The sequence below is a fragment of the Chiloscyllium plagiosum genome, unplaced genomic scaffold (genome assembly GCF_037043375.1).
Source record: "Chiloscyllium plagiosum isolate Xiang-an unplaced genomic scaffold, Cpla_swu_hap1 HiC_scaffold_11, whole genome shotgun sequence".
NCBI classification, from domain to species: domain Eukaryota; kingdom Metazoa; phylum Chordata; class Chondrichthyes; order Orectolobiformes; family Hemiscylliidae; genus Chiloscyllium; species Chiloscyllium plagiosum.
Window position 1 is genome coordinate 39,390,969 of NW_028270149.1, and position 24,124 is coordinate 39,415,092.

The 24,124-nt window shown below is 39.3% G+C and overlaps 1 protein-coding gene across 1 annotated transcript in view; it reads right to left on the minus strand.

Annotated features, from left to right (window-relative positions):
- las1l (LAS1 like ribosome biogenesis factor) overlaps window positions 1-24,124 on the minus strand; it is an 88,991-nt gene that overhangs the window by 32,729 nt on the left and 32,138 nt on the right. Inside the window, exons 7-11 of the mRNA XM_043704838.2 lie at window positions 18,001-18,110; window positions 13,485-13,570; window positions 9,812-10,024; window positions 7,766-7,913; window positions 4,845-5,173 (exon numbers count right to left, since the gene is read on the minus strand). Coding sequence (XP_043560773.2) covers window positions 4,845-5,173; window positions 7,766-7,913; window positions 9,812-10,024; window positions 13,485-13,570; window positions 18,001-18,110 — 886 coding nt within the window. The remainder of the gene's footprint in view (window positions 1-4,844; window positions 5,174-7,765; window positions 7,914-9,811; window positions 10,025-13,484; window positions 13,571-18,000; window positions 18,111-24,124) is intronic.

The following is a 24,124-nucleotide window of genomic DNA, read 5'->3' on the forward strand; positions in this document are numbered from 1 at the left end:
ACCAAAAAGATTGATGAGGGCAGGGCAGTAAATGTTATCTCCATGGAGTTTAGCAAAACCTTTGACAAAGTTCCACATGGTTGACTAATTAGTAAAGTTAGATCACATGGAATTCAGGGAGAGCTTGCCAATCAGATGTAAAATTGGCTTTACGGTAAGACAGAGGGAGGTGTTGGTGGAGAGTTATTTCTAGACTGGAAGCCTGTGACCAGCAGTATTCTGCAGGGATCAGTGCTGGGTCCACTTTATTTTGTCATTTATATGAATGATTTGGATGAGAATTTAGGAGGCATGGTTAGTAAGTTTGCAGACGATACAAAATTGGTGGTGTAGTCCACAGTGAAGAAGATTATCTAATATTACAAAGGGATCTTGGATGAGTTGGGCTAATTAGCTGAGGAGTGGCAGGTGGAATTTAATTTTGATAAATGCGAGGTGTTGCATTTCGGTAAAACAGACAAGGGCAGGATTTATAGTTAACAGTAGGGCCTTGGGTAATGTTAGGCAGAAGTGGGTACTGCAGATGCTGGAGTTAGAGTCAAAATTAAAGTGGTGCTGGAAAGGCACAGCAGCTCAGGCAGCATCCAAGGAGAAGAAAAATCAACAGGCAAAAGCCCTCCATCAGGAATGAGGCTGGGAGCCTCGGGGGTGGAGAGTAATGATGTTGAACAGAGAGACCCAGGGGCTCAGACACATAGTCCCTTGAAAGTTGCATCACAGGTGGAGCACACTCGCCTTCATTGCTCAGACCACTGAATACAAGAGTTGTGACATCATGTTGAGGTTGTACAGGACATTGGTGAAGCCACTTTTGGAGTACTGTGCAGTTCTGGTCACCCTGCTATAGGAACGATATTGTTAAATTGGAGAGGGTTCATAAAAGATTTACCAGGATGTTGTTAAGACTGGAGGATTTGAGTTATGGAAGAAGCTGGATAGGCTGCAACTTTTCTCACTGGTATACAGGAGTTTGAGCGGTTACAGTATAGAGGTTTATAAAATCATGAGAGGCACAGATAAAGGTGAATAGCAAAAGGTCTTTTCCCTTGGTCGGGGGAATTCATAACTAGGGGGCATATTTTTTTAAGGTGAAGGAGAAAGATTTAAAAAGGACCTGAGAGGCAACTTATCACAGAGGTGGTCCATACAATTAGATTAGAATAGATTCCCTACAGGATTCCCTTCGGCCCAAAAAGTCCACACTGACCCTCCGAAGAGCAACTCACCCAGATGCATTTACCCCTGCACCTAACACTAGGGGCAATTTAGCATGGCCAATTCACCTGACCTGCACAACTTTGGACTGTGTGAGGAAACCGGAGTACCCGGAGGAAACCCACTCAGACACGGGGAGAATGTGCAAACTTCACACAGAATTGAACCCGGGCCCCTGGCGCTGTGAGACAGCAGTGCTAATCAGTGAGCCGTGCCACTGAGCCATATGTGGACTGAACTGCCACGCGAAGTGCTAGATTCAGGTAGGTTACAACATTTGGTTAGATAGATTCCCTACAGTGTGGAAACAGGCCCTTCGGCCCAACCAGTCCACACTGACCCTCCGAAGAGTAACCCACCCAGACCCATTTCCCTCTGATTAATGCACCTAACACTATGGGCAATTTAGCATGGCCAATTCACCTGACCTGCAGATCTTTGGACTGTGGGAGGAAACCCACGGAGAAGCGGGGAGAATGTGCAAACTCCACACAGACAGTCACCCGAGGCTGGAATTGAACCTGGGACTCAGGTGCTGTGAGGCAGCAGTGCTAATCACTGGATTAGTGGTGCTGGAAGAGCACAGCAGGCAGCATCCAAGAAGCTTCAAAATCGTTGATTTCGAAGCTCCTTGGATGCTGCCTGAACTGCTGTGCTCTTCCAGCACCACTAATCCAGAATCTGGTTTCCAGCATCTGCAGTCATTGTTTTTACCCCACTGACCCACCGTGCCGCCCCATTTAAAAGATGTTTGGATAGATACATTAATAGGAACGGTTTAGAGAGACATGGGATAAACACAGGCAAATGGGACTTGTTTAGTTTGGGAAACTTGGTCAGTGCGGACAATTTGACCAAAGGGTCTGTTTCCATGGTGTATAACTATGACCCTCTGACTCTAGGAGCAAGTCCTTCAACCCACCAAGACTGTGCTGACACCTGATATCTTTCCAAAGTAAAAATCTTTTGCTTTATACAATCCATATCCCTCTATGCCTGCCTATTCATATACCTGTCGAGATGCCTCTAAAACATTGCTTTTGAATCTGCATTCCAGATTCTGTGTAAAAAAAAAAAAGCTTGTCTCTTTCATTTCCTTTAAACAATCTCCCTTTTACCTTAAACCTATGTCCCATAGGAAGTGGCATTTCTACCCTGAGAAAAAGATACAGACGATCCACACTTTTCAAATTTTGTAAATTTCAAATCAGGTCACTTCCCATACATCAATATTCAAGTGAAAACAATCCAAGTTTGTCCAATTACTCCTCTATAGTAATACTCTCCAAACCAGGCAACTTCTGGTAAACTGTCACTGTCTCCAAAGCGACCACATCCCTTTGGTAGCGTGTTGATCAGAACTGTATACAGTATTCCGAAAGCCGCCGAATTAAAGTTCTAGATAGTTGCAACATGACTTGCCAACTTTTATATTCTCTGTCAAGCAAACTATATGCCTTCTTGACCACCTATCCACTTGTGTTTAACGTTCAGGCAACTCTGGATCTGTGCACCGAGATCTGTGTGTTAAAGTTGCTAAGAATTCTGCCTTTTACCACATACTTCCACCCTGCATTAGGTCTTCCAAAATGCATCACCTCACATTTGTTCAGATTAAACTCCTTTTGCCATTTCTCCACCAAAGTTTCCAGCCTATCTATATCCTGGTGTATCCTCTGGCAATCCTCATTATCCACAGTTCTTGCAATTTTTGTGTCATCCACAAACTTACTAAATCAGGCCACTTACATTCTCCTCCAACTCATTTGTATTTATTAAATATAGCCGGGGTCCCAGCATGATTCCTACAGAATACCAAACAAAAAAATCCAAAGAACTGCAGACACTGGGAATAAGGAAAAAAACAGAAATTGCTGGGAAAACTCAGCAAGTCTGGCAGCATCCATGGTGTGACAGCAGGGTTAATCTTTCAGGATCCATCGACTCTTCTTCAGAACTATCCTATTTTTGCTCCTGTGGAACATCACTGGTCATAGATCTCCAGTCAGAAAAACACCCACTGATACTGTCTTCTATAACTAAGCCAGTTTCGTATCCATCTTACCAGATCTCATGTGACTTTACCTTTTGTATCAGCCTACCATGAAAGTCCTTGTCAAAGGCCTTGCTGAAGTCCATTTCGACAACACTTACTGCCATACCCTCATCAAGCATCCTTGTCATTTCCTTGAAAGACTCAATCAATTCTGAGACATACCTTTCCCCACACAAAGCCACACTGCCGATCACTAGTAAGTTCATATTTTTCCAACTGTGAGTAAATCCTACCCCTAAAGAATCTTCTCCAATAAATTTCCCTACCACTAACGTGAGGCTAACTGGCCTGTAATATTCCAGATTATTCCTGCTATCTTTCTTAAGCAAAGGAACATCGCTGGCTATTTTCCAGTCCCCTGGGACCACTCCTGTGACTAAAGAGGATACAAAGATTTCACACAAGGGCTCAGCAGTTTTCTCACCTGCCTCCCTCAGCAATCTGAACCAGATTCCATCTGGTCCTGGGGACTTTATACCCTAATGCATTTTAAAAACACCCAACATCTTTTTCTTGGTCACATCATTCATGTGCAAAAGCAATTGATATTGGCAGACCACCTGACCACAGAGCATCAGAGCCAAATCAGTCCTGTCGTCCTTTGTCTAACAGACAGATTCTCGTGTCAGTCAGCAGACAATCAGAAACAGAAGCCCAGCTGATGACTCTCCTTCTAATCCAAAAGGTGCCCTAATCCACTGGGCAAGCACAGTGCCAGAACAGCTGTCCTGTCTGAAATCAGTGAATTCAGCCCAGATCAGAAACTGAGCAGTCCTTCGAGTATTTCTGAGCAGTGTCTTTACTCTTTCAGCATTGGGGAAAACTAATTAATATGTCAAGTGATATAAATATGGATGCTTACTTCCTTTTAATTAAATCTAGTGTTGTCTGTTTGCTCCCAGTTTTAAAAAAAGCTTCAGCATTATTATTTAAGTAATTATTACTGAAATAAAGTGTCTAATATCTTATGGCAAGACTTGCAAGGAAGAATTTGCAGTTCTGATTTTGTTTTAAACCAGCATCAAAATGGAGTAATTTACAAAAGACTTGTTACAGCAACAAAATGGCGTAAGATTAGGATGAAATTGGTCTCTTTTCACTACATAGACTACACAGAATTAAGTTTTAAATTTCATTATTTCATTAGTTGGTTAAATTATTAAATTAGTATCAACTAGGAACATATTGACATCACTTGAATTTAATTTTATTTGGTAACACTGCTTAAATGTTTACATAAAATTCCTTTGTGACTTACTTTATTGCAGTCATTAATTATTTAAACTGAATAAACTCAATCAATCATTTTCTGCAAAATGTGCCTCTGAGACATCAACCTCAGAGGCTACTGACATGGAAACTACAAAAACTATCTCTTGGGAGATAGAGAGAGTTTGCACCTGTATTTTCCATACAATACCCAACCAGGGAGACTTTTAAGCAGTAGCTAGTTACCTAAACTCGTTTCATCAGAACTAATATGAACGTTTAAGTGTAAAAGCTACAAAAAAAGTGTAACCATTCTAAATACCAGCATTAATATGAATAGAAGCTTTTTGAAATACTAGCATACCTGTGCATATCTGCCACACTGATCCTTCCAATGCTTGAATCTTTTCAGACAATATTTCGAGATTGACCGTTTGTACCATTTCCTCACCAGAGGTGGGGATCATCAACGGTTCAATGTTCTTTCTAAACTCGGTATCAGCCAACTCCTTTGGAGACTCAATTCCACTCTTCATTTGGAGGTTTTCTACAGTGTACACTGGTAACTGGCCATGGCCAACAGGAAAGTCAGAAACACTGAAAGATCCTGGCTCCTGAATATATATAGAACACAGCTGGAGCAGTTTCTGTTGTGTGGAAATGGGTAATGGAGCATCCATATCAGTTAAAATCCTGAAATTGCACAACAAAAGTCATGTTTTATTTAAGTTGCACCTGTATTTTGTATAAAAGATTCAAAGTTCATAAAATCCAGTAGACCTTTGTTGATCTGTTCTACAAGGGTCCCAGTTAATAATAAAAGACAGACAATTGCTAACAAAGACTACAACTTTGAGTAAGATTAGAACCATAAAAAGGGAACAGTTAAAGTATTTATATTTCCAAGAAAAGGGATATCACAATACAAAATGTCATATACTAACACTTATTTTCAATTAAAACTTGTAATAATCAGAATTGCTTTGATATGGAACACCATATTAATCACTTTTACACCTAATATTAATCACAGAAGGCAATTCATCATATTGTGCTAACTAACTCCTCGAAAACAAACTACAAGCTCCCATTTGACTACACTGCTCCATACCTTTTCCTTAAAACCTCACCCGGATTCTTTCTCTTTAACATTTAAAATTGACATTGTCCGATTCTCACTGAACAAGGAAAACATCTTTTTCCCTATTTGCTGAATCAAAACCTTCAATTTAGAGCTTTCCTATCTGATCCTCTATTAACTTAGCTGCTTGATAATAGAGAACTCGAGTACTACAAGGAGAGACATGTTGTTAAAGCTGTTCATCTTGCACTCATCAGGATATATGCAAGAATACCTAACTATTTCAAAAAAGCAACAGTTCATACTTTGTGAAAAAGGGTGCTAACTGATTGAATAGAATAGAATCCCTACAGTGTGGAAACAGGTTGTTCCACCCAACAAGTCCACACCAACCCTCCAAAGAGTAATCCAACCAGACCCATTCCCCTACCCTATTATCCTGTATTTATCCCTAACTAATGCACTGAACCAACACATCCCTGAACACAATGGGCAATTTAGCATGACCAATTCACCTAACCTGCACATCGTTGGGCTGTGAGAGGAAACCAGAGCACCCGCAGGAAACTCACACAGACACGGGGAGAACGCACAAACTCCACCCAGACAGACAGTCGCCCAAGACGGGAATCGAACCCGGTGCCTTGTGCTGTGAGGCAGCAATGCTGACCGCTGAGCCACCATGCTGCCCCAAATGGTTAAGACATTGTCATGAAGAAAGCACCAGACAGCTTGCTTCACTTTTTTTTAAATCCCAAAAAGGTGCTATAATTGGACATGCTCTTGCTGCCACAAAATTGAGGCACTTTAGCAAACAACATTTGGAAGTTTATCTTCATTCCCTTTATCAATGTCTTTCTTTTAAAAACTTGTAAATTTGGATTTAATATTTAATTAAAACACTGGCATCTTTGGACTGCTCACCTCCCTGATCAGTGAAGCAAAAGTTCACTACCCACCTCTAACATGCCATGGGCAATTTCAATAGGTTAAAAGTTCAATTGGGAGGAGCTCCCCCAGGTTGAAGATAGCTGTCAACAATTGACCATAGCGAGAACAGTTCTGGCAGCTACAGAATGTAGTAGTGGGTGCTGCCAGAACTGCAGTTAACAGCTATGGAACCTAGGGGAAAATGCAGTTAAGATAGTATTGGACCAGGACAGCTTGGCGTCCTAAAAGAGGAGATATGAAGTTATTTTGAAGTAAAAGTGGATAGTAAGGAAAGGGGTCTATCTTCTCTGGGGTGCCTCTAACAGAAATGGACCCTCCTACCATCCAAATATAATATCCCACCTTAATTCCTACTATTTTAAAAACTTGAAAGAAAAAGAAACAGGGCACCTCTGGTTTCCTGATACAGGGAGGGTAATAATGGAGTCAACTGGATTTTTAACAAGCTCAACCGATCCTTAATTATTGTTTCCATATGGTATGCAGACTGCCAAATGCAGCGCCTGCTCACTCTCCATATTAAGAGGGAAGAGTTCATAAGTGAGCAGAAAAGTCGTGGGCTAGGCACTCATCCTATTTTACATACTCTCACCCCTAAAACATACCTGGCAGGGGCATGTAACAATACTCAGCACATAGTTTATCACTTTCTACACTTTTGAACAATGGTGCAGCAATTGGTAACCACCAGTTCTCCAGCACAATTTTCATGTGCAAAAGGACATTTGAAAGATTTTAAGTCACTTTTCAAAGATAATAACTAGCAATTCCCACATCCTGAAGATGAAACAAATCTTTTGTATTTCCTCCTGTTACCCCTCAGCATTTTAAAATACTCCAATCTGAGACAAGTATATTTTCCACTTTAGAGAGCCATCATTTTTTTCAATCCTATTTCCTTAACAGTTGTTGTCCTACCTATTCTACTCAAATTCCTTTCCTCTTTTTGTACAAAGCATTTATTGTGTATCTCAGCCAAGTACTCATTTTTTTCTTTCCCTCATCAATACCTTTTTTGGTTACTTGTTTGGATTTTTAAAAATGCTTTACAAACTCCCTTCAACTTGCATTCCACTTTACTCTTGTGTTCCCTCTTCCCCTTAGTATCACTTCTAGATTCAGTATAATTTCCTTTTGTATTATTAGTTTGGATTTAAATGTCTCATGTTAATTTAAATTGGCGTACCAGAGGAACTTATTGGTGCATCATCATTACTTATTACACACAGAAAACAAGACTAAGTTATACTGACTGCTGAAGAAGATGAGGAGTAGCCTGGCATGGTGCAGCAAGACAGCTCTCTAGAAGATCGTGCCAGTCCAGTGGACATTGAAATAAAAACAATTGCCACATGCTTCTTCTCATTTTCTGGCTGCGTGCTAAACCTCTCAAACGTTTTCCTACAAGACATTAAAAATATAAATCCTTTAAAAGAAAATCATAAACCTAGGGAACATTTTCCCATTAAAGCCAAGATATCAAGTGGAAATCCTCACTTTTTAGAGCAAATGTATAATTACATTTGCAATTTGTTAAAAAAAGAGAAGCGAGCATTACTTATTTTTCAATACATGTATACGCCATGCAGGTCGCCTAGCAGATTTTTTCAAGATCTGCTGCAGCTATTTTCCAGTGCCATTTGACACCAAAGTACAGTGTATTTTCTATTATATGCTCAGCAGTTCAATCTCTTTACTTGCTGGACATTCCATTTTTCAAATCATAAGATTCCCTGTACTAACAAATGGCCTAGTTAAAAATTCAATCCTACAGTATTATTGCTCAGAGTAGTCAAAAACCCTAAGATTTTCATACTGTGGGTAAGGCATTTTAAACTTCAAGTTTATGAAGTATAGCGCTTAATATATCCTAACAATACATAATAAAGCAACTTAGACATCACAATTTAACTCTAACTATAACTACATATAATTATAAACTTAGACAGCCCAAAAAAAAGGCCTTTTTCCTGCTATTTAGCTTCATGCTAAAATGATGTTCTACCACAAAAAAACTGGATATATTATTTGCTTATTTTCTTTCCAGCAGCTATTGATACCACCCATATCAAAAAAGTGCAGACAGGAACCAATTCCTAATGTCAATCAGCTCCAGTTCAGTCCAGCAATTTTGAGTCAATTAACTCAAGTAGTATGAAAACTGATAAAAGTTACAATTTCTGCTTCCTCCCACTCCAGTGGCAGTAAGACACACAAGGAAAATTTCCAAGGTTACAGCAAAAAGATCAGTGCTTCAGCTAAGTATCCATTATTCATGAGTGAGTGTTATGACATGGGGTAAACTCTCCTGCTTAACTTAAACCAGCAACACAGAAAAGATTTATTCCATGCAGCAATCTGTGAAAATTCACGAGGCCAAGAACTATTTAAAGTAAAAATTAACAACTTTGCTTCTTAAAGTATAACAGAGAATAATTAACTAACAACTATTTACAACTCCTTCCTCCAAACTATCTTTTACCTTCTCCTTCTACAATACTAGCCCAATAAAAACCCCCGATTAAGATTTACAAATCAAAACTTATCTTAAAACCAGGCAGCTTTCGGTTCTTCCCTGTACTCTAGTCTTCTTTTCTGCTTGGGGATTCTGCTTGGCTGCGTTGGCTTGGCAGTTCTCCTCCCAACTGTTCAATTTTTCCCAGTCTTATACCCCCCCCCAAAGCAACAGATTATGTTTAAAGATATTAAGATTGTCAATATACTAAATTAAAACTGGATTGGCGTTTGGTTTTTTTTTTGAGAGGTATAATATAAACTGATTGGCCTAATTCGAATCTATTTTTGTCTCCAGGCAACCAGCTACTCCAACTCCCCCAGTAGCTGGACCACATTGTATCTTACTGAGAACACTTGGTGTTGTCACTGCTTGCTTTCAATTCTCAATAAGATACAGTACACCCACATCTTCATAATAGTAAGCTTATTAATTATCTATAGATATCATAGTCTAAGAAAATTCTGTTTTCAGATGATGTCATATAGGCATTTTCCAGCTAAAGTTACTGAGTAGCAAATATGACCCAATTCCCCTTCTCTAGCCAAGGAACAGAGATCCCAATTGTAACAGACCTCTACACTGAAGATCCAGTAACTCAGCAGAGACAAATTCAATCCTGAGCTTTTATTGAATGTATCAAAAAAAGGTAAAAGTAAAGTCAGCTGAATGAGCAACTGGACACTTGCAGCGGAGTATATGGAGGTAGGGAAGGGTAACTGGTGACAAACAGAAAAAGAAGAAACCACGTTCAGTTGCAAGTTAGTGAAAGTAAGTAAATTACCTGCTTTTGCATTGGCTGCAAGTATCTCTGTTATCCAGCCTGTAACATACTGTATCCTCAGGCCTGAGGTGTCACAGCAAAGCTTCAGCTCAGTAAACAGCTTTTCGAGGAGCACTGGTGTGAAGTATTGAGAGTGGAGGCATTTCAAAAGAGGCTGCCAGAAGCGACAGAATGTTCGAGGAATTCCAGGATTTGACAAATCTACAAACTCTCCTTCAACAAAAAATATTGTTACGGTAACAATAAAATTGAAAAGTGATTTAATATACAGATTAAAGATATGTAAAATATGAAGCACATCCTGGTTCTGCAATGCTCTCCTGTTCTTCATTCTAACACTAGATTTGTATAAATTTAGGGGAATTATTTTTTAAAAAGTGCTATAAAATATTCTATCATAATGTGAAGGTCATGAAATAAATGACCTATTGAAATAATCTGCAATTACATTTTACTCACTTCAAAATATTTGAATTGTAAGGAGGTTTACTCAAGTCAAAACAATTTACATAGAAGACAGTGCACAAGCCAATCAATTTAACATAATAAAAACAAGAAGAAAGTTTGGTCAACACTGTGCTGCTGCATTGCCAACTAATAAAACTGAAATCTGTTTGTGTAATTTTATTCCATCTGCATGTCATCCTACACAACTGAACTAAATAATTAATCTTTAAAACCTTGGTAGCAGTAACTTTATAGAAAAAAAAGAATTCCAACCTAACCACAATGGACATTCAGGCACACATTTTCAAGGATTAATTATTAGACGAAGATCAGGAGCAGAAAACCTGATTGGTTTTCTTCTGTAGTTTAGAAATCTGAATTCATCAGCGATGGTAACTAGCAAATAAAGCACAGATTGTCAAATTCTAAATCAGCATGGATTTTAATAACACTGTACTGAATCTCCACCCACTGAACCCAAGAGTGAGGGCAGGCACTAACAGATCGTTACAGTAATTCAGACAACGAGTCGGTTTCAGCATTCTGTAGAATAATCCAATCAATTCCATTCCCTACTCTATCCCAGGACCCAATGTTTACTTCCTTCATCTAACTTCAGGAACAGGAGAACATTTCAGAATCATTAACTGCCTCTGTTTCCACTAGATGCAGCCTACATTCTGTTCATCTGGTCAGCATGGATGAGTTGGACCAAAGGGTCTGTTTCCAAGCTGTACATCTCTACAACTCTATTACCCAGATGTGTTTATGCAAGGTATGATTTGGTTGCATAGCATGCAAAACAAAAACTTTTCACTGTATCCGGATTCATCATCCTGATGAAGAGCTTATGCTTGTAACGTCGATTTTCCTGATCCCCAGATGCTGCCTGACTGGCTGTGCTTTTTCAGCACCACATTCTTCGACAAATTAAATCAAAACATGCTAAGTTTCTCCAGCATTCGGTGTTTGTTGCAGATTTTCAATATTGGCAGTATTTCGCTTTTGTTTTGCTTCCTCTTCATTTCCACAGTCAACTGTCAACTCGTTGCATTTTATTGGATTTTTTGCCTGAAGAATAAACCTGGCATGTATCACAAATGCTTTTTTTGTTTTATGATAACATGCTGTCCAAGGAGTCTCAGCTTTGGTTCACCCCTTTAGATACATTGGAATGTGAAAAACTTTCCCTTAGAAGATCAACTGTCATTCAATTACAGCATTTCCTGTCAGTATTTGGTTCTATGTTTACTTTGGATATATTCATTCTCAGGTTGTCAATTTGCTTGCTGAGCTGGTAGATTTGTTCTCTGACATTTCGTAACCATGCTAGGTAACAGTCAGTGAGCCTCTGGTGAAGTTTTGGTGTTCTGTCCCGCTTGCTATTTATCTGTCTCAGTTTGTTGTAGTGGGTGATATCAATTCTGGTTCTGTTTCTGAGAGGTTAGTAAATAGGGTCCAAATGTATATGTTTGCTAACGGAGTTCTGGTTCAAATGCCAGGCCTCTAGGAATTTCCATGCTTGTCCCAGGATGGATGTATTGTCCCAGTCGAACTGGTGTCCCCCTTAGTCTGTGTGTATGGATACTAGTGACAGTTGGTAATGTCTTTTGGTGGCTAGCTTCCTGCCAGTCTGTCTAATTTGGCGTTTATTGTAGTTCTTGCAGAATATTTTGTATAACACGTTTGTTCTGCTGGTTGTTGGTACGGGATCTTTTTAAATTCATCAGGAGCTGTTTTAGTGTAGTGGCAGGTTTGTGGGCCCTCTTGATGCTTAGGGGCCATAGTAGTCTGGTCGTCAACTCAGATGTTTTGACGTATGGCAGGGTGGCTAGAGAGTCTCTGGGTGTGTTGTGTCTTCTTGTTTAGTCTGTTGTGTAGGATTCGGTGGACTGCGCTTATCGGGTACCCGTTGTTCCTGAATACGTTTTTTGGTGTTTTTCCTCAGCTTCTTGTAGTTTCTGGGTGTTGTAGCAAACAGTGGCTCGTTTAAATAATGTGCTGATGCAGCTCCGTTTGTAGGTGTTGGGATGATTGCTCCTGTAATTGAATATCTGGTCAGCGTGTGTGGCTTTCCTGTAGACGCTGGTCTGCAGCTCTCCATTGGCTTTTTGTTCTGCCATGATGTCCAGGAAGGGGAGTCGGTTATTGTTCTCTTCCTCTTCGGTGAATTTATACTGGTAAGGATGTTGTTTATGGGTTTGAGGGTTTCTTCTACGCTGTTGTGTTTCGTGATGACAAAGGTGTCATCCACATAGCGGACCCAAAGCTTGGGCTGGATCTTGGGAAGGGTAGTTCGACTGGGACAATACATCCATCCTGGGACAAGCTAAACAGAGACACACACGGGAATTCCTAGAGGCCTGGCATTCAAACCAGAACTCCATTAACAAACATTTAGATTTGGACCCTATTTACCAACCCCTCAGAAACAGAATCGGAAGTGATATCATCTACCACAACAAACTGGGACACAAATAGCAAGCGGAACAGAACACCAACACTTCACCAGAGGCTCACTGATGATGTTACCTAGAATGGTGACGAAACATCTGAGAACAAATCTATCAGCTCAGCAACGTGAGTTACAAATCTTCGCCAAAATCTCAAATCCCTTCTCATTACATTGAAGCCTGTTCTCTAACAAAAAAAAATGGTTTAGGTAGCTCTGTTGTCTGCTATATTGCTAACCTAAATAGTACTAAAGAATGATGATGCTTACACTCGACAGGCATTTGGCCCACCTTACTTCTCAGCATCAGATGCAGTAATAATTCTTCGAAAGCTTAAGCAAGAACACACTGGTCTGAAATTCTTCTGCCTCCTTTTCACTTAAGACAATCAATAAAACAACTTGATATTTGTGCCCATGTCTGTGACTCCCCTGTTGATTGCTCCCCTATTCTGCTCTCTCTTACTAAATGGAGGCTATAAAACCCCCCAAATGGTTCAAATATACTTTACTCATTAACAACTCTAACCAAATTGGTCTGGTCTAGTCCCTATCCTTCACTTTGTATCACTTACTATAAAGCACCCTGTCTTCACAATTTAATTCACATTTTCACTGATGGCACAACATCTTACTCCTAGATAGCTATTTAAACTTGCAGCTCACCATTCATCAATTCATTTCAGGTACAACTTAGTGTTACATTAAGGTGAAATGTGCACTGTGTTCCAATTTCTATTTTAGTACAGTATGCAACTAAGTCTATTGTGTTACCTGGGCAGTCAATGTTTAAAAATTTCAGCTGCTCCTCCTTTGGAATAAGGAACCCATCGTCCAGAAGTGCATCCACGACCACCTCTCTGTAACATTGTAAATTTTCAAAAAAACTATGTTAGTTTCCATTAAGTCAAATTGTTCAGAGGTAAAAGGCAAGTTTCCATAAACAGACCATGTCACTTGCACGAAATGAAATGAATGGCATGCCACAAGACAACAATTACCCTGCTTCACAAGCAGGAGACTTTCTGGTTTACCTACCATGTTTTCCTTGCAACTCGAAACGGCAAAGTAGCACAATCAGATCATTTCATTCAGACTAGAATTAAGACTGTAATTCATTTCTAAGCATAATTTAACAGACACAGAAACACATTTACAACTTAACTTCTGACTCAGTGTTTTACATTTTTCCGGAACAAGTTTATATAAAAAATGATTTGGATGTTAATATAGGAGGTATAGGAGCTAAGCTTGCAGATAGCACCTAAATTGGAGGTGGAGTGGACAGCGAAGACGGTTACCTCAGAGTACAAAAGGATCTTGATCAGATGGGCCAAAAGGCTGAGGAGTGGCAGATGGAGTTTAATTTAGGTAAATGTGAGGTGCTGCATTTTGGAAAGGTAAATCAGGGTAGGACATATACACTTAATGGTAAAGTCCTGGGGAGTATTGCTGAACAGAGACACCTTGGAGTGCATGCTCATAGCTCCTTGAAAGTGGAGTTGCAGACAGATAGGATAGTGAAGGCAGCATTTGGTATGCTTTCCTTTACTGGTTAGAACATTGAGTATAGGAGTTGGGAGGTAATGGTGCATTGTATAGGACATTGGTTAAGTCAGTTTTGTACAATTCTGGTCTCCCTTCTGTCAGAAGGACGTTGTGAAATTTGAAAGGATTCAGAAAAGACTTACAAGGACGCTGCCAAGGTTAGAGGATTTGAGCTACAGGGAGAGGCTGAATAGGCTGGAGCTGTTTTCCCTGGAGCGTCGGAGGCTGAGGGGTGATCTTTCGAGGTTTATAAAATCACGAGGGGCATGGCTAGAGTAAATAGACAAAGTCTTTATCCTGGGGTGAAGGAGTCCAGAACTAGAGGGCATAGTATTAGGGCCAGAGGGGAAAAATAATAAAAGGGATCTAAAGGGGCAACCTTTTCACGCAGAGGATGGGGCGTGTATGGAATGAGCTGCCAGAGGAAGTGGTAGAGGCTGCTACAATTACAGCAGTTAAAAGGCATCTGGATGGGTATATAATAGGAAAGGTTTGGAGAGATATGGGCCAAGTGCTGGCAAATGGGACTAGATTAGGTTAGGACATCTGGTTGGCATGGACGAATTGGAACGATGGGTCTGTTTCTGTGCTGTACATCTCTATGACACTAAGTAAAATCTAAAAGCCATTCTAGTTTGTTCTAAATATTTTATTAAGTCTTTGGTGAATCACTTCGGGACAATGATCTTCATTGGATCATTCCTTGTCAGGCAAAGCCAGGTATTAGTAGTGGTTATAGTGACGAGCTTATGTCTCATCCAAGATCTTCTGCTCTTCATATTTTCACTGATCTATCCTTTCCACTGTGAAACACACACACAGCAAGTTTCTCGTAGATTTTTTTTCTCCCACTTCAACATCAGGATCTATTCTAGACTGCCAAACACTGCTATTCCCTGCTTAACATCTGTCTCAGGCTTGCGACAGTGTTCCAGCAAACCTCAGCAAAAGCTGGAAGAACAATGTCTCATTTTCCACTTGGGAACTCTACAGCCTTCCAAACTCAATATAAAGTTCAACAATTTTAAGGCATGAGGCATGTTCTCCCAAGTCCTTATCCTAACCCTCACATATCAGGCTTTATTATCACATGATCTGCTATTACACACAATCCAGTGTTAGCCATTACAAGTCCCCATCAGCAGTCATTCATCCTCCTGGAGCGGAATCATTAACACTGATTTCTTTCAACAGATGCTGCCACACCGACAGATTTTCCAGCAATTACGGTTTTTGTTTCTGATTTCCAGCATCCGCAGTTCTTTCGGTTTTTAAAATTCAATTTGAGAGGGTTTGCACTGTAAATTATGGCTCAAGTATTTCTTACATTATAATTAGTAACCACATTTCAAGGTGTTTCATTGGCTGTGAAGTGCATTGAAACACGTTACAGGCTCTATACAAGTCTTTTGCTTTATCTTAGTGATTTATTTCATGAAAATGAATGCAATTTTCCAATTTGACAGTCAGAATGACAATTATTTTCCCTACTGCATTTTGAAAGGTACCTGACAAGCCCCATATGTTTTGGAAAAACATATTTTTTCTGTTATTTTTCTGTAGGACGTAGTGCATGTGGTTTGCTGCCAAACTAGGATTTCCCCAAAATAACTTCAAGAGTTCTTTTATTGAAAATGTGTGTAAAGGCGATCACAGAGTTAAAAGACAGCTATAATCTGCAGAGGCAGGATGCACAGTTACCGAAGAAAAACATCTTTTAAAATGTACATTTACCAAAGAGCAATGGGGGAGGATTACACAAACTCCCTAACCAATATCTCTAACGAAATTCAAACTGCAGGTTAACAAAAAGGTTCAGTGGTTTCAACTAAGCAACAGAAAAGGAAGTTCTTTACCACCACAAAATACTGTACATGTCAAAGCCAGAGGTTAGCTTAATGGTAAGATTTTTTCCATTCTACCATATTCTTCTGAAATGTGAACTGGAATCACATGAAGGGGAATGCCAAGTGTAAACATTTTCTAGGTACATATTAATGCAATGACAGATTTAGTACTTTACAAATAGCTTAGGAAGTTCCCCAATATATGTACTTCAAATGTGAAAAAAAAAGCCCAGATGTATAATGGATTATTTATTTCCTTGCGACTATGAGCTGTATGACATTTGGGTCAAGTATTGTGGTTATAAGCTTGTTGCTGTTCGCGTTAGAAACTGGAGATTAATTTAAATCAGCACTGGAGTAGCATATATTGTCACAGGAGAAATAGCATAAGAAATTGGACTTTCAAACCAAAGTTGAACTCTGAAAAAATAAACAGAATTCAAACAATGCTTTTTACTTTTTATCAGGACAAAAGGAACAAAAACTGATTAGTCAGCATGGATGAGTTGGACTGAAGGGTCTGTTTCTGTGCTGTACCTATCTATGATGTTTGAGGTAATGAATTGCAAACATCTGGGGAAGTGTGTCTTACTGATTGATACAGTAAAGCATTTTTTGAACTTAAAACATAGTTGTCTCATCTGATCATTTGGTAATTTGGAAACTTCTGGTGGATTAGTGGTGAATTTGATAAAAATATTTTTCTTATTCATCTTCCGTAATCCTTGAAGCCTTGAATTTGTTCATCCTAAGTTTCTTTGTTACGGGAATGTATCTTGACTACATACTCTTTAAAGACATGCTATCTCTCAATTACAATTTGGCTCAACTTTGGATTTCAATTTACCCAAGACAGGTCTATTTTCACCCCTGTTGAAATCACCCTTTGTAAGTTAATTAGTTAGTCTCTGGATTGCTCCCTGCCCTTTGCCTTATGATACTATGATCTTACATCGAAAAAGGTGCCAGACTGTTACTTAATCTAATTTTCTCAATGTGGATCCAAGGCCTCCTTCCTTATTGGACAGGAAACATGCCCATGTAGAAAGTGTTTTTGACTGCACTTCAGAAGTTCTCACCTTTTCTGCCCTAAACAATATTGACTGAAATAGAAATAGTAAACTGACTAAAGTCCACCATTATAAATTCACTACATTTCCAAATAGTCTTACCAATCAACTATCTTATGGCAGAGAATGATGAGTTGCGAACTTGTGGTTGAAACAAATCAGACAACAAAGAATGAAACATGAGCAGCAAGAAATAGAGAAACAGAAGACAGGGAACCAAAACAATTCAAACAAGAAAGAGGTAGTTCAGAAGGAAAAAAAAGTCTTCACAACTAGTTTAAGGAAAGCAATCATAACAGTCCACTGAAGAGATATTTTCTCTAGAGAATCCCTTAGAATTTGTGATACTTAGATTGTTGACTTTTAGCCTTTGCATAATTCTTAAGCTCAATTAAAATAGCAACTAAAACCAAACCTTATAAATTAAAAGATCAAAGATCACAGATCTCCAGGAATGCTTAAGAACCAAAAATTTTAAAAAACACAATGGAAGGGAATCAAAGGAAAAGCAAAAACATTAACTGTTTCTCTTTACAGGTACTGCCAGACAGACTATTTCCAGCATTTTCTGTCATTATTTCATTTTCAGTATCTACAGTGTTTGTTTTTATTTTAAAATCATCTTACCTCAAATAAAGTTTCATATATATAATTTGAAACTGGTGGGAGGTACAGGAACAGGGTGCAACAGGAGACATTGTACAGTCGACCAGAAGTTTCCAATCCCACCCTGGTCAAAACAGTCCATTACAAAAGTACAGTTAACTGCAGCTGCATAACTTGGTCTTTGCTAGCCTGACCATAAAATATCCATATTTAATGTACCTGTTATCCAATACATGTTTTTTAACTTGTGATAAAATCCATTCAATTTCAGGAGTTGGAGTACTCCAGAATCTCTTTGCTTTGGAAACTAACTTCTGCTCCATCAAAACCTAGGAAATAAAAAAAAAATTCACGTGCACTGTTAATTTGTAGTAATCTTCTCACCATGCATTCATATGAATTAGGAGCAGCAAAATGTGACTCAGCTCCTCAGGCCTGTTCCAATATTCAATACAATCATGGCTGATCTGATTATTCCATATTCCTACCATTCTCAATTGCCCTCTTCTTTACCAAGAATCTATTTACTTCTGAAAAATATAGGAAGACTCTGATTTTACCGTCTTTTAAGAAAGAGAGCTCCAAAAACTCTATCTTCTATAAGAAAAAAAATCCTCATTTCTCAAATAAATGGTGAAATATCATTTTTATAAACAGTGACCCCAAGTTCTAGACGCTCCCACAGTAATATCTTTTTCATATCCACCTTGTGAAGACCCCTTAGGATCTTGTGTTTCATTCAAATCACCTATTACTCTTGTAAACTTCTGCAGATAGAAAGCCTAGACTGCTCAATCTTTCCTTCTAAGACAAGCTATTCATTCAAAGTACTGGTCGAGTAAGCTAAAAATCTAGTTTCGTCTTCTATGAACTGCCTTCATTACAGCCTTCATTGAATAAAACGAGCAGTACTATACACAGTATTCCAGAAGTGGTGTCACCAATGCCCAATATAATTTCCCTCTTTTTATATTCAATTCCTTTTGCATAAACATTCTATTAGCCTTAATTACCTGCTATATTTGTATACTAACCTTTTGCAATTTGTCACTGGAATACCTAGATCCCTCTGCGTCTCAGAGATCTTCAAACTCTTACCATTTGATTAATGTGAGATTTTTTATTCTCATTACCGATTTCATATTTTCCCTCATTATACTCTATTTGCCAGATCTTTGCCAACTCAATTAACCTATCTTTGATTCTCCCTAAGTTCGTAAATAATTTGGTCAAGAATCATCAATATTTTCTTTACAACAATGAAGTGAGATACTCCAGGTACTCACTAAAAGAATAAAGCCACAAGATTTGAAAGTTTTAAAAAAACAACTTTCTACAGGCTTTCCCAATTAAACTAATATTCAATTCTACCCTGACATGAATATATATTGTAAATAATTGTGGCCATAGCACTGATTCCTGGAGCACTTCTAGAAGTCTGCCTCTATAAAACAGTTCCATTTTCTGTGCACCATACTCATATGGAAGTCCAGGGTGATGTGCTCCACAACTAATCTATGCCACCTCGAAAGTCCTGGGGGATTCTCCAACACCCAGCTCAATGTTCTTCCTCTCACAAAATGAAAGACTTTTCTTCCCATGCGCATCCAAAGAAGAGAGATTTGGCAAACCCAAGAGGCAGGACACCGGATCCACCTTGACCTCAATTCCCAAAACCCCTTCCAAAACACTCACAATGGCACCCCAATATCTACGAAGCTTGTGGCATGACCACAAGTAATGAGTAAGAGTACAAACATTTGTTTTACATTTTGGGGGCACACTGGGGATGCTCTGGTCTTAAATTTCACAAGTCACTTTGGTGTCAAACGAGCCCTGTGGAGTACCTTCAATTGCATAGCCTGTTCTCTATTACAAATCAAAATCTTCCTTAGGGTCTCTAACAAGATCTCCACTCCCAATTCTTGAGTCCAGAATCTCAAAGCTGCTCAATGTCTTTCGAAATATTACCTCCTAAAAAATGATGGAGGATGCTGACCAAGAAAGCGCCCCTGGACTGAAGCACTCTACTCTCCATATCCAACTTATAGGGACTAACCATCAATGTAGTCTTTTTCTGTATAAAGTCCCTAACCTGAAAGTAATTTATAAACCCTTTGGACAGGACTGTTCAAACTGAAGAAAGAACTGTCCTTTACCTTATTACTAACTTTATAAACATACAAAAATATAGAAATAGATCATTCTGCCTTTCAAGCCTGTTCTGCCATTCACTCTGATCTGTCTACTTTGAATTCAACATTCTCCTCAACCCCTAATAACCCATTTTCCCTGCTCACAGGAATCTATCCACCTGTGCCTTAAAAATAATCAATGAGCCTGCCTCTACACCCTGAGGCAGAGTACTCCAAATTTGCACAAATCTGAGAAAAATCAATTTTCATCACTGTCCTAAGAGGGCAACACCTTTTTAAACAATGCCCCCTAGTTCTGGAATGACCTACAAAAGGAAGCCTCTTTTTCATGCACATTTTGTCAAATTCAGGATCATGTATAATTCAATAAAGCCGCCCTTCACTTATTTTTTTAAAAACTCCTATGGAAAAATGCCTAGCCTGTCCAACCTATCCTCATAAGACACACATTCATTCCAGATATTAGTCCAGTAAACAGCCTGTAAACCATCTCCAATGCATCTCCAATTCTTCCTTAATCCTTAAACTGCAATCTTTGAAATGTGGTCTCACCAAAGCCCTACATGATTTCAGCAATAACATCATTATTATGAGAAAAATTGAAACTAAAAGACAGCATCCCCATTAGCCTTCTTGATTATATGCTGTACATGCATAGGAATTTGTTTTGACTTATGCACTAGAATACCTGAATCAACAGCTCAGAATTTCACCGTTGTCCTGTGTCTGCCTATTCATTCTTTCTGCTAAAGTGAACAATTTCACATTTCCCTATATTATATTTAACCTGCCCAATTTTTCACTCAACCTATCTATATGCTTCTGCAACTTTCTTGTCTTCTTTACCACATACCTTCCTACCCATCTTGGTGTCATCTCTGAAGTTTACTACAGGCTTTCATTCCTCAAATCTTGGTCATTGTTATCGATCATAAAACTTTAAGGTCCCAGCATAGTCCCTGCAGGACTCCACTCATCACATCCTGCCAGACAAAGAAAGACCCATTTATGCATAAACTATTTATGCTAATATATTGGCTTTTATGTCATAAGCTTTTAGTTTTTGTGATCACCTTTGATGCTGCAACCTTTCATATGCCTTCTGGAAATTCAAGTACAGGTAGACAATCCTTTATCCGAAATTTGTTTGCAAAGTTTTTTTATGTATAACAAGGTTGCTTGGCATGTGAACATGTGACCCAACTCCATACCCATTCAAATCACGTCATGGCATGGCCTAGTACTGGCAGGCGTCAAATATGTTTCGGCACTCATATTAGTCACATGTGGATCTGATGTTCGGTAATATTTTTTCATTTCACTGTGAAAATGTCATTTATTCTGAAATCCAAAAAAATTCCAAAATCTGAAAAGTAACTGGCCCCAAGGATTTTGGATAAATGGCATCTATAAGCTTCACATTACCCTATCCACAGAGCATATTACCCCTTTAAAAGAACTCCAATAAATTATTTAAACACAACTTTCCCCTGACAAAACCATGCTGATGCTTCCTGATTATCATGAACTCTTCAAAACGTGCAGAGTTGAAATGAGCAAAAAGCACAGCAGGTCAAGGGGCATCAGAAGAGCAGGGGAATCAATGTTTCAGACAGGACAGAGTCCTGATGAACGGTCTTGCCCAAAATATTGACTTTCCTGTTCTTCTGATGCAGTTTGACCTGCTATACTTTTTCCAGTTCCACATTTTATAGTCTGACTTTCCAAAATCTGCAGTCCTCACTATCTCAAAGTCTTCGAAATATGCAGCCATAATCTCTTCAAATGATTGTTTCTAACAACTTCCCCACAACGGATGTCAAACTAAATGGCCTATAGTTTACTGTTTCCTACCTCCCTGCTTTCCTATAGAGGTTAATATTAGCTATTTTCCAGTCTGATGGAACCATTTCTAGAAGATGTGAGGATTCTGGGTAATCCACGATGGAGGACAGGAAAGAAATTGTGACTGTAAGAGCTGCTTTTTTGAGGTATTTTAGGTGTTGGAGGTGATTTCCTTGAACTTCAGGAGCAGCAATTACTGTTTTATGTGAAATTGCATTGTTTTGGAACTTTGGGGGGAAAATATCAAAACAACAGCACTTTTAAAAGGAGAAACACAGATAAAAGGCAGCAACGACATGGTCAGTGAGGGTGAGAGAGAAACTTACACTGCTTCCTGAAACAGTAGTGAATTTGCACAGTTACTGCTTTTGCTATTTGAGTTTATGTATCTCTGGACATTGGAGTGTTTCTAGGAAAAATTAACAAACAGTGAAATTCACTGCTGACCTTGAAGGAATCTGTGTGGGACAGCTCACAGCACAGGAACAGATAAGTACACAGTTTTTAAGTGTAACCTTGATGTAAGTCTACAGAGGTGAGTAGAATGGGTGCTTTCTTGATTATATATTTTATTGAGATCTGTCTCTTGATTAAAATTTTAAAAATATAAGCCATAAGTACTAAGTCAGTCTGGAGCACTGTTTCTTAGAGCAAAAAGACAGTGCTATTTTCTGGGTCTGTAGATTGTGAAGGAGCAAAGATGGCCTTTTGTGGAGTAATATGCCCTTCCTGTCGGATGTGGGAGTTTAGGGAGAGTTTCCATGATACTGATGATCATGTCTTCAGGAAGTGTCTTTGGTTGTGAATCCTATCATATCGCATGGATTGGTAAGAGCAGCAGTTAGGGTAATAAGGAATTTACAAGAGCTAGGGGTGTGATGGATGACAGTTATAGGAAGGGAAAAAAGCTGCAAATACAGTCTGGTAGGAGGGTTAACTCCAGGAAAGGTAGGAGGGGTAGGCAGGTAGCGCAGGAGTCTTCTGTGGCTATCCCCATTTCAAAGAAGTATGCTGTTCTGGAAAATGCAGGGGATATTGGACTTTCAGGAAAATGTTGCATGAACAGCCAACTTTCTGATATTGAGACTGGCTCTAATGTAATGAGGGGTTCCAAGCGATCGATAATGACAGGAGACTCTCTAATCAGAGGCACATACAGACGTTTCTGCAGCAGCAAAAAATCAGAAGGGTGTGTTGCCTCCCTGGTGTCAGGGATATCTCAGAGATGGTGCAGAATGTTCTCAAAGGGGAGAGGGACTAGCAGAAGATCATTGTACACATTGAAACTAACAACATAAGGGAAAAGGATGAGATTCTGAAGGGAAAAGGATGAGATTCTGAAGGGAGAATATAGAGTGTTAGGTAGGAATTTAAAAAGGACGGTCTCAAGGGTAGTAACATTGGATTACGCTCAGTGCTACGACCTCGTGAGGGTAGGAATAGGAGGATAGAGCAGATGAATGTGTGGCTGAGGAGCTGGTCCATGGGAGAAGGATTCACATTTTTGGATCACTGGAATCTCTTCTAGGGTAGAAGTGACCTGTAAAAGAAGGATGGATTGCACCTGAATTGGAAAGGGTCTAATATACTACAGGGGAATTTGCTAGAGCTGCTCAGGAGGCTTTAAACTAGTAAGGTGGGGGGTGGGACCCAGGGAAATAGTGAGGAAAACGATAAATCTGAGACTGGTACAGTTGGGAAAAACAGCAAGTCAAACACTCAGGGCAGGCAGAGACAAAGCAGAGAACAAGGGAGGACTGATAAATTAAACAGCATTTACTTCAATGCAAGAGGCCTAACAGGGAAGGCAGGTAAATTCAGGGCATGGTTAGGAACATGGGACTGGGATATCAGAGCAATTACAGAAATGTGGCTCAGGAATGGGCAGTACTGGCAGCTTAATGTTCCAGGATACAAATGCTACAGGAAGGATAGAAAAAGGGATAAGAGAGGAGGGGGAGTGATGCTTTTGTGAGGGGCAGCATTACTGCTGTACTTAGGGAGGATATTCCTGGGAATATATCCAAAAAGATTATTTAGGTGGAACTGAGAAATAAGAAAGGGATGATCACTTTATTGGGATTGTATTATAGACCCCCTCGTAGTCAGTGGGAAATTGAGAAACAATTTTGTACTGAGAGGTCCTCCACTTTTAGTCATTTATATAAATGATTTGGAGCTTAAGAGGTATAGTTAGTAAGTTTGCAGATGACACCAAAATTGGAGGTGTAGTGGACAGCGAAGAAGGTTACCTCAGGTGACAACAGGATCTTGATCAGATGGGCCAATGGGCTGAGGAGGGGTAGATAGAGGTTAATTTAGATAAATGTGAGGTGCTGCAT